The sequence below is a fragment of the Mixophyes fleayi genome, chromosome 5, assembly GCF_038048845.1.
Source record: "Mixophyes fleayi isolate aMixFle1 chromosome 5, aMixFle1.hap1, whole genome shotgun sequence".
Taxonomy (NCBI): domain Eukaryota; kingdom Metazoa; phylum Chordata; class Amphibia; order Anura; family Limnodynastidae; genus Mixophyes; species Mixophyes fleayi.
Window position 1 is genome coordinate 161,510,193 of NC_134406.1, and position 16,165 is coordinate 161,526,357.

Consider the following 16,165-nt stretch of genomic DNA (forward strand, 5'->3'; position numbering starts at 1 on the left):
TTAACTTCAGTTGAGAAGGAGGTAGCCAAAATGGCCTCCTCTCCACTGATACTCTTCTTTAGTTCCGGCATCCCACTGTCTTAGTGTAATTATGTCAATTATAATTGCCTCTCTCAGTGTCAAGGGACTCATCTCCCCTAAAAAGTAATATCTAGTGTTTCAATGATTATGCAAACTTTTCCTCCACAAGTCCCACTTCAAGAGCACAAATCACCCACCTATGTCTTCTAAAATATAGTCCAATGTTTACTTTGCCACCAAAACAAGTCTACTGGAGTAGCAATTCTCCAATGTAATTCCATCCCCTTTCAACTGCTGCTTCTCAGATAGATGACATAAGTAATTGTACTATTTTTTACTGGAATAGTGAGGTTTAGACAAGACACCCTGGCTAATATATAAGTGAAGAAAAATCCCTATACAAATCCCAGAGAGGCTTGGTTCTGGCAATCATAAATCACATCCACCATTGCTACCAATTTGTCCTTTCACTTCCACTCAAAGACCCTTAACAAGTAAAAGAGAGATAGATGTATATGACATTTAGGTGCCTCTCAACCTCTCTTCATGTGATTACACATTTTATTTTTGCCTACTTGAGGATAAATATACTTGTTAGATGGAACTAAAGGACATAAATGTCCCATGCTGAAACACCATAAAAGTTATGGCCTGATCAGTCAGTCCAAGTGGTAGGTTCTCTTGGATGCTCAATGATAAACTAATAAAAATGTTGTAATTTCAATTAGAAATGTAGGAGATCATTTCAGACTACTACTACAATAACAATATGGGAGACCCACTAGGATGAAGAGGGTAAATAATGCACCACAACTCTTACTACAAAAGGCAATAAAATTGCCTCATTGAAGACTTAATGACAAAAGACCACCTATTTCTTCACTTCATTAAGACACTATACTATAACCCCCACCCCACATTACAGTAATTCTCAAGTGAGTATAGATTGTAATTGGTACTCCTGCTCACATCCCCACGCCTCAGTCATTTTTAAGTAGTGAACTGAATGAATTTGTTGGATCTCTATTACAGAACTGACTGAATGCCTGGAAAAATGTCTGCATGGAGAAGCCCCTGGGACTGAGAAAAGTTAATGACTTACATCACTGTAGTCTTCGACATACAACACTTAATCCATGATTATCCCTTCTCAAATTAAACAATACAAAATTTCCTAGCAAGTCTTACTTTTGACAAACTACCAAAATATTATGTGACAATCTCTTTAACAATGTTGATTGTAAATAGAGTTAATGAACAGATCCTTTATTGTTTGAGAAGAACAATAATTATTAACACCTGGGGAGCCGAAGATTTAATGTGCTGTATTATCACAGCAGAAAGCTCTAATATTGCAAAAGCACTGAAATATACATGAGTATACTTTGAAAGAGTCTGTGGATATTAAATATCTTGGATGATAAAGAGCTGCATTTCAAGCAGTAAATACAATTGAATATTGCAACGAGGTAGCATCTATCATTATACAGACTATTTAATGTAGTGGTGAAAGCAGAAGGAAAGTAGAGCAGGGGCTGGTGGAAAATAACATTTTTGTTGTTTTTGGGTGGTGGACCAATAGCAACATTTTAAGCTTTTTAATACCTTAGCCAACATAGCAAGATGTTGATTTTGAACTATAGCTGTCCGATATGTAGCCAATCCTCCTTCTTCCAGACTGGGAAATAGATAGTACAGGTGGACACTGTAATGCAAACAAATGATGGAAAATCAAAGCCAGCAAAATATAAAATGAAATCAGTTGGTAAAAATGATCAAACTGCTTTGTGATTGGAATCAATAGGCATTAGCATTTATGTGTGTTGTAGAATATACATAGATTGCAGCCAGATATTATTCATTATTAATCCATCACTTCTACTGCATTGTACTTAAATAAACACAGGTTGAAGTCAGTTGTCAGGAGAGTGAAATGTAGATCAATGAGTTATATCCAAAGCAGAAACTTGAGTGGTGTCAAATGCTTTTCTGGAGAAGAATTACTCCAGCACCAGCAAATCAGATTCATTTTCTCTTTTCAATAATAAGCAGAGAGAAAGATACAAGGTGAATATATTCAAAGCCAGAGTATGGTGTTTCTCAAAGAACAATACATTATGAAAATAAAGGATATAAGAAAACCAATTAAAAGCATAAAAGAACACTTGAACCTTGCACAATACATGTTTGTATATATAATGAAACGCCAAGCATGAACTAACTTTTATATAAAGGTATGTTTCACACCACAATCTTCTCTTCATCAGTCTCTTCAGAGGACCCTTTTTCTGCCACTATCAAACTCTGTCTATGGCTTCCCTTAACATCCCAAAACTACCTCTATCACATGCCTTTCTGTTCTCCCTTACACAATCAAACAATTAGAGGGACCAAAATCTCACAAACAATCAGCACACATCTCCCGAAATACTATGTGCTACTGTACATATTCTGGTGATATGACTGCCTCTACCCAATACAATATGTGCTTTAAACTCCACCTTAAAATGAAGCAATCCGAAGAATTGCTGTAGTGAGTTCAGTGAGGCCAAAGTATATGTCCTTTACACATACATTTGCAAATGTTACCAACAGTTCTTATATATATATATATATATATATATATATATATATATATATATATATAACAAATGATGACAATAACAGTGGCGCTTATTACAGAATTGAAAATAATTATAGATAAAGTGGGTTAAAAATATATTTTAATCTTTTTAAAATTGCACTACCAGATAGTAAAATATGGTAGTGCAGGGTCCTCTGTCCTCTTCCCCTAGCTATTTTAATTCTAAAGCTGGTAGTGCAGTTTTACACTTAAGAAAACGAAATGCACTTAACCCTGGTGGTCTAGTGGATACGGTGGAAGATGAAGACGGTGGAGTCAGAGGTGGTACCAGAGGGTCCCAGTAACTGGTGGACCAGTGGCAGCAGCCCCTAGTAGATCCAGCGACGATTGGCTCTGCAGGGTCACAGAGTGAAATAACACCAAAAAGATCCAATTGAATCCAGAAGGCATGTTTCTTCCTGGGAGCACTAGGAGGCAAAGCATTACACTACAGTTCCAGTAGCAGCACCTGGGATCTGGTTGCTAGCTTCCTGCAGCTAAATTTGGCTTGGAGGCACCACTAGAACCCAGGACACAAGCCCTATAAGTCACAGCCCAGAATTAGTGGTAGCGTGTGGACCGGGAATGAGGTGTGGTTAACAGAGTATAATTTAATCTGCTCCCTCGTGTCATACGAAGGGGTCAGCCTGGATAGGCTAAACGGTAAGGTACCTGGTTCATCCCCCTTCAGGTGTGTGAAATCTGTATGAAAGACAAGCTTAAAGACATTCATGTCTGTTCCTGGGATATGAGCTAACATTCTCATCCATCCCCTGGCTGTCCTGTATTGAACCCAGAGACCTAACTCAATGAATTGCCAGATATCAAGTAGTCCTGATCCAAAGTATGCGGTCAAAAGGATCCATCCATCCAGGAAAAAGGAGCTGCAGCAGATACCACAATACCTAGAAGCTGTTCCATGTGCCAATGAAAGAGCATGGTGGCAGTGATACCTACATCTGTGCGCAGTTCATACTTGTAGTTGGAGACTGGCTAGTTTGGCCAAGTGGTGTCTATAGTAGTGGTCCGTAAGTTACGGGTGTCAGGAGAACCCCATAAACTAGCAGCCCACTGACATAGTGGCAGAGTAAGGCCATTCGGTCACATATACAAATGATCATGCTGATAACAGTTGCCGAGAAAGACTACAAACGTGCTTTCAGCATTGCTCTTTTTCTTCCATGTATTAGACAATGAATAAATAAATGTTTGGATGTTTGTCAATGTGACCCTGTCACCTGAACAAAGGGCAAAAAAATCAGAAATTTTAGCAAGGAATAGACCGATTTGTTGTCCCTCTAGCTGAGTAGGAAAAGATTCTGCCATTTTCATCACTGGGGCTAAATGCAATTAGCAGAAGGGTGAAAGAAGCTGCAGGTCTCATCTAAATCATGCAATGAAACCCAGACTAGAGTGCAATGGGAATTTTGTTTTTAGCATTTTCTGCCCTAAAGCCATGAAAGATGTGGCATAACCGTTACCCCCTTAGGGGTGTTAAAGTTAAACAATTAGATGAAGGTGGTAATTGATATTTTCTACACACCACAATCAGTTGCAATGAGATTAGTAAGCAATCGAATAATTGTTATTGCAAATAACAACATGCAAATAAGTTTAATCTATTTATTTGGGTTTCATATAAAATAATGTGGTGAAAAGGCTAAAATATGTTCTAAACTTACAAATTACATTGAGATTAGTATCTATCTGTTCGCAATTGCATGAGAACGTTTCCAGTGCTATTTATGTCGCGTTCACACTTTGCGAATGCTAGTTAAATAACATTTCTTTTAAAATACTAACAGCCAACTTACAAGGATCATAAAAAAACAGTTTAAACTGGTCTAGGGGTGGGAATCTGAAGTAAGGACATCTGAGATTCCTAAGAACAAGGACCAGAGGAGTCCACCAATGTCACATTGACTACCTGAGAGTGCAAGACCCTTCACCCAATGAATGAAGACCTTACAATTATAACTGTGTCACTGTGATGTCATAACTTTTACAATTGTAGTGTATAGATTGTTCACCTCTGGCTTCAGACCCCAGAGAGTTCTGACTGAGGCTTGAGTTGGTGCCAATGATCGCACGCGTATGTATACCAAACTTTGCCTTGTTATTCTTTGCTAATAAATGCTTTGTACTTTGGAACCACAGCAATCGCATCAGAGAAATTTTATTACAGACGATAATTACGGACGTAACAGTGATTCAAGAAGTGTTATGTGAAATGTAAATTTAACGCTTGATCCATCTTTATGTGCTTATTGGTTGCAGTAAATTCATACTGACTTAGGATACAACTTCCCCATTTGGCTGTGATTTGATAATAAGTGACATTAGTGGGGAACTAGACAAAACTATTGATTACATAATTAAAAAGGAGTTCCTTAATTATATTTTATATCTAATATCTTGAGAGGCTTAAATTTTGTTCAACTGGCTCAGTAGTACACATGTATTTTTTAAGTATCAAATAAACACCATTGGACTTTCTAAGGTGTCACTGTAAAATTGCAGATGGCATTAAAACTTGCTGGGACAGATAAATTAGAACAAAACTAGGTTGTGTTATGTTTATGTGGTATAGGGTTAGATAAGCATTAAAATATGCTATAACCGGCAACGACCATGAGCCCTGCCAGAATTTGGAATACCTGTCCTGCCTGCCTTCACTGGCTGACTTATTGTTTTCCAATACAATTATTGGATCCTTCATAATCAAAGACAAAATATATAGAGGACCAAACAAAAATCCCACATCGTTGTGAAATGAATTAAATATTTTACAATCTTACATTTATACCAGAAGAGGATCTAAGAAGTATGGCTATTTTGTGCTGTTATCTTGACAGCAAAGATATTCAAGTGACTTGGCACAAAGCATTGAATATGAACAACATTTGTCTGTGTATATTGACAGAAAAATAACCCATATTGTTTTAGGGAGTTAGTGAATATGTACAAATGGAAAGGGATTGGAGTAGTAAAGGTGAAAAAAGAAATTTGCAAAATTAAGGAAAATATAAACCAAAATGGAGACTAGAGTAGAACTTCAAATATCCTTTGCCTGTGTGATATAGTGGGAATGGGTGTAGTAGCATTGAGGTCAATATTTAGAGGATCAACACAAATACACAGTTAAAAAGAAAAAAAACTAAGATACTATATATGTAGTATAAATACAGCACATATAAAAAAAATCTACAATCTGTACAGACAAGGTCAATAGGATTTCTGGACAGGTAGAAAACAGAGTTTCAATGCTAGAACGAACTATAGAGAACACCCTACTTTCTCCCTGACTGGGGCAGGGGCAGCAGATGACTCCCAGAGAGTGACCCCGTGACTACAGAAAACAAATAAAAGAACAAGTATATACAAAGTCCAATCCCTAAAGGACTAAATGGGGTGATGACCTCAATGGTCCCATGCTACAGATAGGACATGAAACGTTATTATAGGATGGATGTAGTCTTTAATCTGGGGGGAAAAGAAAAAAAAAAAAAGAGTGCATGCTTAGCAAGATATCACTGTATTTTGTCTATGGTTAGTACTAAACTGGAGAAGTTTGCAGAATAAATGTATTAAATATTTATAGATGAATATCTTCATGTTGCCGTTTGATATCTAACCTATGTTTTTGATAATATTGAATGATATGATTTTTATAGATTTCAATTAATTTAAGCCTTAATTTTAGATGCTTTTAATACTATTTAGAAAACAGTATTTAATAAAATATAAATATATATTAAGTGATATGTCTTTGTAATTTCCTAGATGATAAAAACATCTAAAATTAGGGCTCTGCGTCACTCACCTCTCTCATGTCACACACATGGAACATTTTAAATGTTTTAGGGGTCTGTCTATGGAGAATTAGAAATATTCATATATGCTGTCAAATTAACTATATATTGGGGAGTGTCTCTTCCCAAAATAAAATTCAAGTAACTATATAAGCTCATACTCAAGTAAAGATAAGCAAGTGTTTAATTAAAATAAAATAAAAAATTCAGAATAAAGTGTTGTAGTCTGTTGTGACCACAAATAGCGAATACATATGCTGAGAAAAGAATCAAGCTACACTTGTCTATTGCCAAAACACAATTTCTCCACTAACTCTGATCTGTGACTAAGAGTTCTGGCTCTGTGAGAAAACAACAGAGGACTTTTCACATTGATTGGTGTATTGAGGGATACACCGCCTTTGTTCATTTTTTTTTTATATATTATTATATATTTATGGATTCATCATCATCATCCATTATTTATATAGCACCACTAATTCCGCAGCACTGTACAGAGAACTCATTCACATCAGTCCCTGCCCCATTGGGGCTTACAGTCTAAATTCTCTAACACACACACATAGACAGACTAGGGTCAATATGTTAGCAGCCAATTAATCTACTAGTATATTTTCGGAGTGTGGGAGGAAACTGGAGCACCCGGAGGAAACCCACGCAAACACAGGGAGAACATACAAACTCCCCACAGATAAGGCCTTGGTTGGGAATTGAACTCATGACCCCAGTGCTGTGAGGCAAAATTGCTAACCACTAAGCCACCGTGCTGCCCATTTAGCAATTTGTGGTCAGACAGATGATACAACACTTTACTCTAAATTTTCTGTTTTACACTAATTACACCATACTTATCTTTGCTTCCATCTGACATCTTGTATATATATAGTTAACTTATATGAAACACACAGAGGGGGGGGTACTAATTACCGGGGACCGGGAACGCACTGCAGACCAACAACTTTTTTTTCTCCTCTTCTTTAATTTTTTTTCTTTAACTTGTCGGGAGGGGCGCAGCCAAATGGGAGAAAAGGCGGACCTAATCGGACCTACCCGTTCACCAATGGAGACAGTCAGCCTGGCATAAAATCAGACTGTGGCTAGGCTGCCTGTCATTAAAGAACTCGGCCACGAAGCTATCAGTCTGGAGAGAATGGATGGCAGCAGGTAAGTACAAGTGGCCGATGGGGGAGTTATACTTGCCTGGCATTGTATATGTATGTATGTTTGTATATATGGGCAGCACTGCTATCAAAATTGACCCTAGTCTGTGTGTGTGTGTGTGTGTGTGTGTGTGTATTAGGGAATTTAGATTGTAAGCTCCAATGGGGCATGGACTGATGTGAATGAGCTCTCTGTATCAGTGGCGCTATATAAATAAATGGTGATGATGATGATATATGGCAGTGTGTGTGCATAATTTTATATATATATATATATATATAGAGTCAATATCGATAATTCTGGCGCTCAGTTCACGATTGTATCGGTAATAGTCCAATGTGAATTCACACCCAGACACCTTCTTCAAACAAAGTGCCAGCCTCCCTTCAAATTCGGATGGTAAAGCTGCCGGCAAATATAAAATATAAAACAGCAGGGAAAGGCGCCCATGGTGTACTATTTTTAGAAATTGTGATTCCAAAACAAGGGTGTGTGCATATGCGTGCCAGATAACTTCTTAAAAAACTGCCAGTCAGTATATTAAGCCTCAGAATAGGTACAAGCCTGGGGTAAGATTCAAATGGCAATAAATAACATAGAGATAAGAAATATACAAAATATAACCTATATAAATATAATATAAAAAATACATATAGATAAAAACAAAGTATAAAAAATATAAAATATAACATATATAAAATATAAACCTGGGAACTGTATTCATAAAAAGGGGGCTATTTCATACCCCTCGTTAAGACCAGATGGGGCTAGAGTGCTAAGTCGGAATATCCAAAACATCTCTCTCTTGGATAATTTAGTTTGGATATCTCCCCCTCTAGGTCCCAAAGACACATGTTCGATCCCCTTAAAAGTAATGTAGTTGGGGTTTGCATTATGTTTATGCATAAAGTACTTTATGCATAAAGTACTTTACTCTATTTTTAATATTCCGAACATGTTCTTGTATCCTTAACATCAGAGGTCTTTTAGTTTTTCCCACATTTGTGAATCCGCAGGAACATTCTAACAGGTAAATCACTGAGGATGTTTGGCAATTCATACATTGTTTGATAGTATACTTAGCGCTATTATTAAAATTATAGAACACCTTTCTGTCTGAACTCACATATTTGCAGATATTACAGTGATTACACTTAATGAAACCATTAAAATCAAGAAATGTTTTGTTAGTATCGTTACATATTTCAGGAAGCATGCTAGGGGCCAAGATGTCTTTTAACTTCTTACTCTTTCTGAACTAAATATCTGGTTTGTCTGGTAAGATATTTACCAGTATAGGATTCATTCTTAGAATCTCCTAGCGTTTATTAATTGTAGATCTTATTCTGTTCTCACAACAATTATTAGTTGGTAATAAAAGGAACATTGTCTTTTTTCTTTTCCTTTATACCTCAAAATATATATATATATATATTCTACTATATAAATGCCTAGTGGCGTGTGTGGAAAAAAACAAACCAAGCTGCAGCGCCACCTGCTGGGCAGAGTTATACACTGACCTATATATTTCTTGAAGGAGACGTGACAGTTGGGAGTGGTTGGTGGTTGCCGGGGGTGACAGTGGGGAGTTTTTAAAAATGATGAGGTGTCGACATGTGGACAAAACCACGTTAAAAAAGGGCGCTTGCGTCGGGAAGTAACGCTCTTCCCCCGAGGAGGCCTGGGCTAGGCCCAAATGCATGACAAGAACCTTTTTAACACCTTAAGTAGCTTGATTTGACTAGAATGCATGAGTATCATGCACGGGTTAACTTGTGTATATATATATATATATATATATATATATATATATATATATATATATATATATATATATATATATATTTGTGGTCAGCTGTATTTCTGTATTCCACTATAGTGATAAAGTGATCTCTTCTTGTAAGTTTAACGGTTTTCTCAATCTGTCCATTTGACTGCGGATGTATAGGGGTAGATATCCAGTTAAAAACAAAACCTTCCAATGCCTCATTCTGCTGAGATTCCTGTTGAAGGTCAGGAACTTTCTTTACAGAAAGCAATATACCTGCAGCGTGTCAAATAATTTTTTTCACATGATCTCAATTATTGCCGCTATTTTACCTGGAGACCACCAACTTGAGATGGCGGACACCAGGTTGCCCTCTGCATTGCCTGGCGGACACCAGGTTGCCCTCTGAATTGCCTGGCGGACACCAGGGTGCCCTCTGCATTGCCTGGCGGACACCAGGGTGCCCTCTGCATTGCGTGGCGGACACAAGGGTGCCCTCTGTATTGCGTGGCGGACACAAGGGTGCCCTCTGTATTGCGTGGCAGACACAAGGGTGCCCTCTGTATTGCGTGGCAGACACAAGGGTGCCCTCTGCATTGCGTGGCAGACACAAGGGTGCCCTCTGTATTGCGTGGCGGACACCAGGGTGCCTCCTTATTCTCTATATTTTCTGTGGTCATTTATTGCTCTGCTTTTCATATTTAATGTACCTATACATTTTCCAAACAGGTCCCAACATGCCAGGATCCAGACATGAATCTAGTACCAGGTTGTGAAAGCTGCAATAACAGGTAGGTGAGAGCAACATTATTTTAACATCACATGATCTCAATTATTGCCGCTATTTTACCTGGAGACCACCAACTTGAGATGGCGGACACCAGGGTGCCCTCTGCATTGCGTGGCGGACACCAGGGTGCCCTCTGCATTGCCTGGCGGACACCAGGGTGCCCTCTGCATTGCCTGGCGGACACCAGGGTGCCCTCTGCATTGCCTGGCGGACACCAGGGTGCCCTCTGCATTGCGTGGCAGACACCAGGGTGCCCTCTGCATTGCCTGGCGGACACCAGGGTGCCCTCTGCATTGCCTGGCGGACACCAGGGTGCCCTCTGCATTGCCTGGCGGACACCAGGGTGCCCTCTGCATTGCCTGGCGGACACCAGGGTGCCCTCTGCATTGCCTGGCGGACATCAGGGTGCCCTCTGCATTGCCTGGCGGACACCAGGGTGCCCTCTGCATTGCCTGGCGGACACCAGGGTGCCCTCTGTATTGCGTGGCAGACACAAGGGTGCCCTCTGTATTGCGTGGCAGACACAAGGGTGCCCTCTGCATTGCGTGGCAGACACAAGGGTGCCATCTGTATTGCGTGGCAAACACAAGGGTGCCTCCTTATTCTCTATATTTTCTGTGGTCATTTATTGCTCTGCTTTTCATATTTAATGTACCTATACATTTTCCAAACAGGTCCCAACATGCCAGGATCCAGACATGAATCTAGTACCAGGTTGTGAAAGCTGCAATAACAGGTAGGTGAGAGCAACATTATTTTAATACATAATATGTCATGTCTCAAGAGGCAAAACCACACTCAATGTTGGCCACACCCCTATTACTATGTGACCATGCCTCTCTTCAACTGTACCGTCGCGCAGCGACAGCACACATCCCCTCTCCTAGAATGCGTGGATGGGGGTGGGGGGCAAAAAGTTGATGTACCAGGGCCCCAAATTCCTCTTGGCGGCCCTGGGGACACACACACGGGACACACAAAGACAAACACATAGACAGACACATAGGTGCATTAGCTTTAATTTTACATTATGTCTTTATTATTGACTAAGTGGTGGACATTTTTCTGTAGACCAAAATGCACTAATGTCTGTGTAAATAGCTCACCCACTATGGCCTCTGAATTGGAGACAAATTTGATTGCGACAATCACCAAATGGTGAGTTAGACTAAGCAGAGAAGTGTCGGAAGTCATAACATTGTATACTGGCCCACTTCGACCATTATTCAAAAGTAAAATATCAGCAACAAACTATAGCTATAACCCACTATGTACAGAATAAATTCTGTTACAATAAAAAATTGTTCCAATGAATACATTAATGTATTAACTAAGCCTGGAGCCCCTGACGATCCCATACTCGTCCCTTATGTTTGATGATAAAAACTATTGCCAAATTAACGTCTAAGCAGTTTAGAATCAAGTAAATCTAATAATTAGAGATATAACAGTAAAGCAGAGCTTCCATTGCAGAATACATTATTTCCACTTGTGGAAGCAGGGCCTGATCAACCATTAGGCTGATCAGGCTGCAGCCTGGGTCCGTAGGGGGCGCAACGCCGGCACAATTAGCAAGCTTTTTTTTTTTTTAAAAAAATCTAAAAATATTACTACTTAAAATGTCCGGCGCTGTCTCCTCCTTTATCGACCACCCCTGGTCTCAAGGGGGCAGTCTCAGCTGTCAGTGTATTCAATTACACTGATACAGGCAGCTAACAGCAAATCCGATGCTGTTAGCTGCCCTGACAGTGCAGCTGCGGTGCTAAGCATAGTGTGGTCATGTGAGATGATCACATGACCACACTTGCTGCTCTGATAGGGCAGCTAACAGCATGGGATGTGCTGTTAGCTGCCTGACAAGAAGACAGAAGTGCCGAACACAAGTTAAGTTCTGTCTGTTAAATATCAGGGGGGAGGAGGAGGAAGATGACTGGGGTGGGGGGTTGAGGAAGTAGCTGGGGGGGTTAATTAAGTGACTGGGGGGGGGTTAATGAAATGACTAGAAGGGGGGGTTAGTGAAGTGACTAGAAGGGGGGGTTAGTAAAGTGACTGGAAGGGGATGGGTTAATGAATTAACTGGGGTGGTTAATGATTTGGCTAGGGTGGGTTAATGAATTGACTAGGGGGGTGAGCCAATGAGTGGGTGGTTGATGAAGTGAATGGTGAGGGTCATAAACTTTCTGGTAGGGGTTGATAAAAATGGCAGGGGGGATGTAGTGGATGGCTGAAACACCTTGTGGGGGCATGATCTCTGTATTGCGTGACGATGACTAGAATGCTAAATACTAGACAGTCAGGGTTGGTAGATGTTCGTATAAGATTGTAAATAAACTTCATATATTTTATTGTCTATATCTGTACTAGGGGGTTGTTTTATATTGTCATAATGGAATGATGTAAGCTTGCGAACAGGGTTCTCTTAACTCTCGGTCTGTGTGTATTACCCAGTATTGTCTTATTAATGTTTGTTCCCGATCGTAAATGCGCTACGGAATTTGCTTACGCTATATCAATAAAGGTTGATGATGTGTTTGAATCATTCAGGGATTGTTAAAATTTTGCACTATATATATATATATATATATATATATATATATATATACACATACATACATACATACACACACACGCACGTGTACACTTACACATGCACACACACATACATATATATTTCTAAATATATTTATTCACACTGGTTTTGGGGGGGGGGGGGGGGGGGAATGGTGTGGTGGCCTAGGGCGGCCCGTGTAGATGGGATATAAATTACCTTTATACCTCCTATATGCAAACAGAAAAAGTAAACTTAATTAGATTATTCTGGCAGTTTTTTTAATGTTATCAAGTGACTGTAAGAAAGCTGTAGTACATTTAAAGCATGTAGGAATATCTACCTCATTTTGAGCAAATGAAAAGACTACAGAATAAGTTAATAGTTGGAGTTTTGAACCAATGCCTGAAATTATAGTCTAACTAACCTTTTATGCACCTTAGGTAATAGATACACAATAGATGTACAGTGTTGTTCTGTAATAAGACAATTTGTAGTAAGTTTATCAATATCATCATTATTTATTTATATAGCGCCAACATATTCCGTAGCGCTTTACAATTGGGGACAAACATAATAAACTAATAAACAAACTGCGTAAAACAGACAAAGAGGTGAGAAAGCCCTGCTCGCAAGTTTACAATCTATGGGATTAATATCTTATATTGCCTCTTGCACTATATTATCAAGCAAGTGGAATCACTTGATAGTTGTTTATAACTACCAGGTGTGTACAGTTGGCAGTCTGGTGCAGTAACCTTCATTTCAGTTCAACACAGCAACTGCACTCCACTTGTCAGCTTTACAGCTTTATTAATGACTATGGGGTCTATTTATTCCAAATCGTATTTTCTTCACATTAAGAAATGCCTATTTATTAAAATTTTCAAGCCAGGACCGGAGCGTGTCCCGTAGAATAGTCTACAGTAAAGTGATCACAATTGCGATCACTTTACTTATAGCGTTCTTTTTGCTTTCTTTTTTTTTCTTTTTCTCAACGCTTTGCAATAGAAAGCAGGGGAGGAGCGAGAAGCCTGTCAGAAAGGGATTTGAAGATCCATCTCCAGCTAAGCTCTCCTCATAACACAGAACAGTTAAAACCATCTTCAAATATAAATGCTTTCAACAGTGGCTCATGCTTAAAAATGCTTTGTTATTCAGTTAACCACTTGGAAATGGGGACAAAAACATGAGTAAGCTCCAGGGAATACACTTGTGGGTTTTTATGTTAATATAAACAGTAGTCCAGCAGTTTCACTTTTAACAACCTCTACTCTTTATGTAACTCTCTTTTAACTTCTGTAAGACTTTGTGCCCCCCCCCCCCCCCTTTTTTTTTTTTTTAAAAAGGTTTGTGGGTTAAAAACGGGAAGAGAAGAGCAATTAAAGAGGTCTAAGAATGTAGAAAAAGCAGTTAAAAAAGAGAAGTTGATAAGGCAAATAAAATGGGATCAGGTTGAAGTTCAGAAAAAGGGAGAGCATACAAGAAAATAATAATAACAAAAACAGATATATTAAGTACAATGAAAAAAAGGAAATAAAAACAAAGCTGGAAAAAACAAAAGGAAAGGTTGATGTTGCATAAAGCAAGACAAAAGAAAGAAAGGAAGATCCAGGAGGTAGGGGGGCAAAAGTGTGGGCCTATAAGAACAGTACCTTACATTTTTGTTTTCCTTTGTAATCTAAAATGTCAGTCTTTGAAACTGACAGAGACAAAATAAAGGAGGTCTTAGCCACATGATAGAGACGAAGGAGGACTAGTAAGTCAGGTATGACATGAACCATAACAGGGAAGTGTCATTTATGTCATTAGAGTGTTAGAGAAGTTGGCGATAAACCATGTTAAAAGTTGAAGGTCTGCGTATCTGAATGACGTTGAACTTTGAGACAATAGTCAGAAAGAACAAATTCATATTCCAGATGGTTTATTTTGAATGGAACAAATGGAGCTAGAATGTGGAAAGCATATTGCTTGTTAAAACATGGGAGACATAAGCTAATTTATTTATTTTTTACAAGTTTTTGAATGTTTCAAAAGGTAATTGCTGAATCCTCAGGCACGATGAATTAAACCTCAGCTAGAACATGCTGCACATAAGGCTTTTCTATCTTCTAATCCCCTCCGATGTGTATTCCCATACAACTAATCTCACTTGTAAACAAGCTTTTCACTTCAGGTTAGGAAATACAAGATCAGAGATAAATCACAGCAAGGAGAGGTGACAAACATTTTGAAATAATCGTCCTTTTTCCTACAAATTGGACTCAAGCTCTGGAAGCTGCCTATCTGTTCCAGGCAAGCTGATCCCTTCAAGAGGGAGGAGAGGAGAGAAATAAAATAAAAAATAAAAAAGGCATTTGACACGACAGTCACGCTGGATTTCATTCTGTAATCTTACATTTTGAGCCCATCAGCACTGTAAAAGACTTCAAAGGAAGCCACGTATCTTAAGAGGGATGTTACAGGCTACGAGCACAGAAACATGCCCTGTGTTTATCAAAAATAAATATGACCGTGTTTTACTGGCGTAGTAAAGTACAATTAAAGACAGTTTTAAACATAAACATGTTGCTAATCGTGGCTGCACTATGTGTATCAGACATGTGTAACTCTGAGCCGTTCCTTGATGCTAGTTGCACCACCATGTGACCCATGATCTGCCATGCTGCACTCTCTTGAGGAGCAGACATGCCTGGTGCTCCAGAGAGTGCAACAGTATAACATGAAATTATTAAGAAATTAGACTGAGTACAGAAACACCAAGAGTGGAAAGTGTGACTCCAACCTGGTATTCAATGGAGCAAATTGAAATGAAAAAAAAAAAAAATAGAAACTGCCTCTCAAGTTTGTGTTTCCTTCTGAAATTTTCTCCACTGCTTTAATTTTTTACGGTGAAACCCGCTGTTGACTCCTTATTACAGAGAAATATAGGCATTACAACTATTTTTTTCCTCCTCACAGGTTATTCCTGCAAGTCTTTACAATCATTTCATAAATCAGATCTAAAATTGTACTTTAGAAAGTTCTGCAGTATTTGTTTCTTGTTTATATGTCAGATGCAAGCAAAAAGCACAAACTATTGTATATACTGTCGTATTTCTTAGTGCGAATTCCAAGGTTAGGTTGTCTGCTATGTCAGGGAAAGCGATTAAACATATCCTAAATTCTGCAAGAGTATTAAAAAAAAGTTGCAGATGCTAGAAACACTGGCAAATACATTTATTTTATTGTCCTTACAATGCAATAGAAGGGCATTCAGAAATTGCATTTATATGAGTAAATTGCACACAGAATATGCATTTAACCAGGAACAGTGAAATTCATATAACCAGAATGGAGATCTATGATAAGCTGGTTTTGGGGCTAGTAACAAAAATTCCATACGGATATTGATGAAAATGCAAATGCAGTTATAAAATTGCTAGTGCCTGGTACAGCTATA

The 16,165-nt window shown here is 38.7% G+C and overlaps 1 protein-coding gene across 2 annotated transcripts in view; it reads right to left on the bottom strand.

Moving 5' to 3' along the window:
- The window catches only part of DROSHA (drosha ribonuclease III), a 187,997-nt gene that overhangs the window by 52,127 nt on the left and 119,705 nt on the right, over nt 1-16,165 (bottom strand). For both annotated transcript variants that reach the window (XM_075212935.1, XM_075212934.1), the window contains one exon: nt 1,627-1,726. In XM_075212935.1, the coding sequence (XP_075069036.1) occupies nt 1,627-1,726 (100 nt within the window). The remainder of the gene's footprint in view (nt 1-1,626; nt 1,727-16,165) is intronic.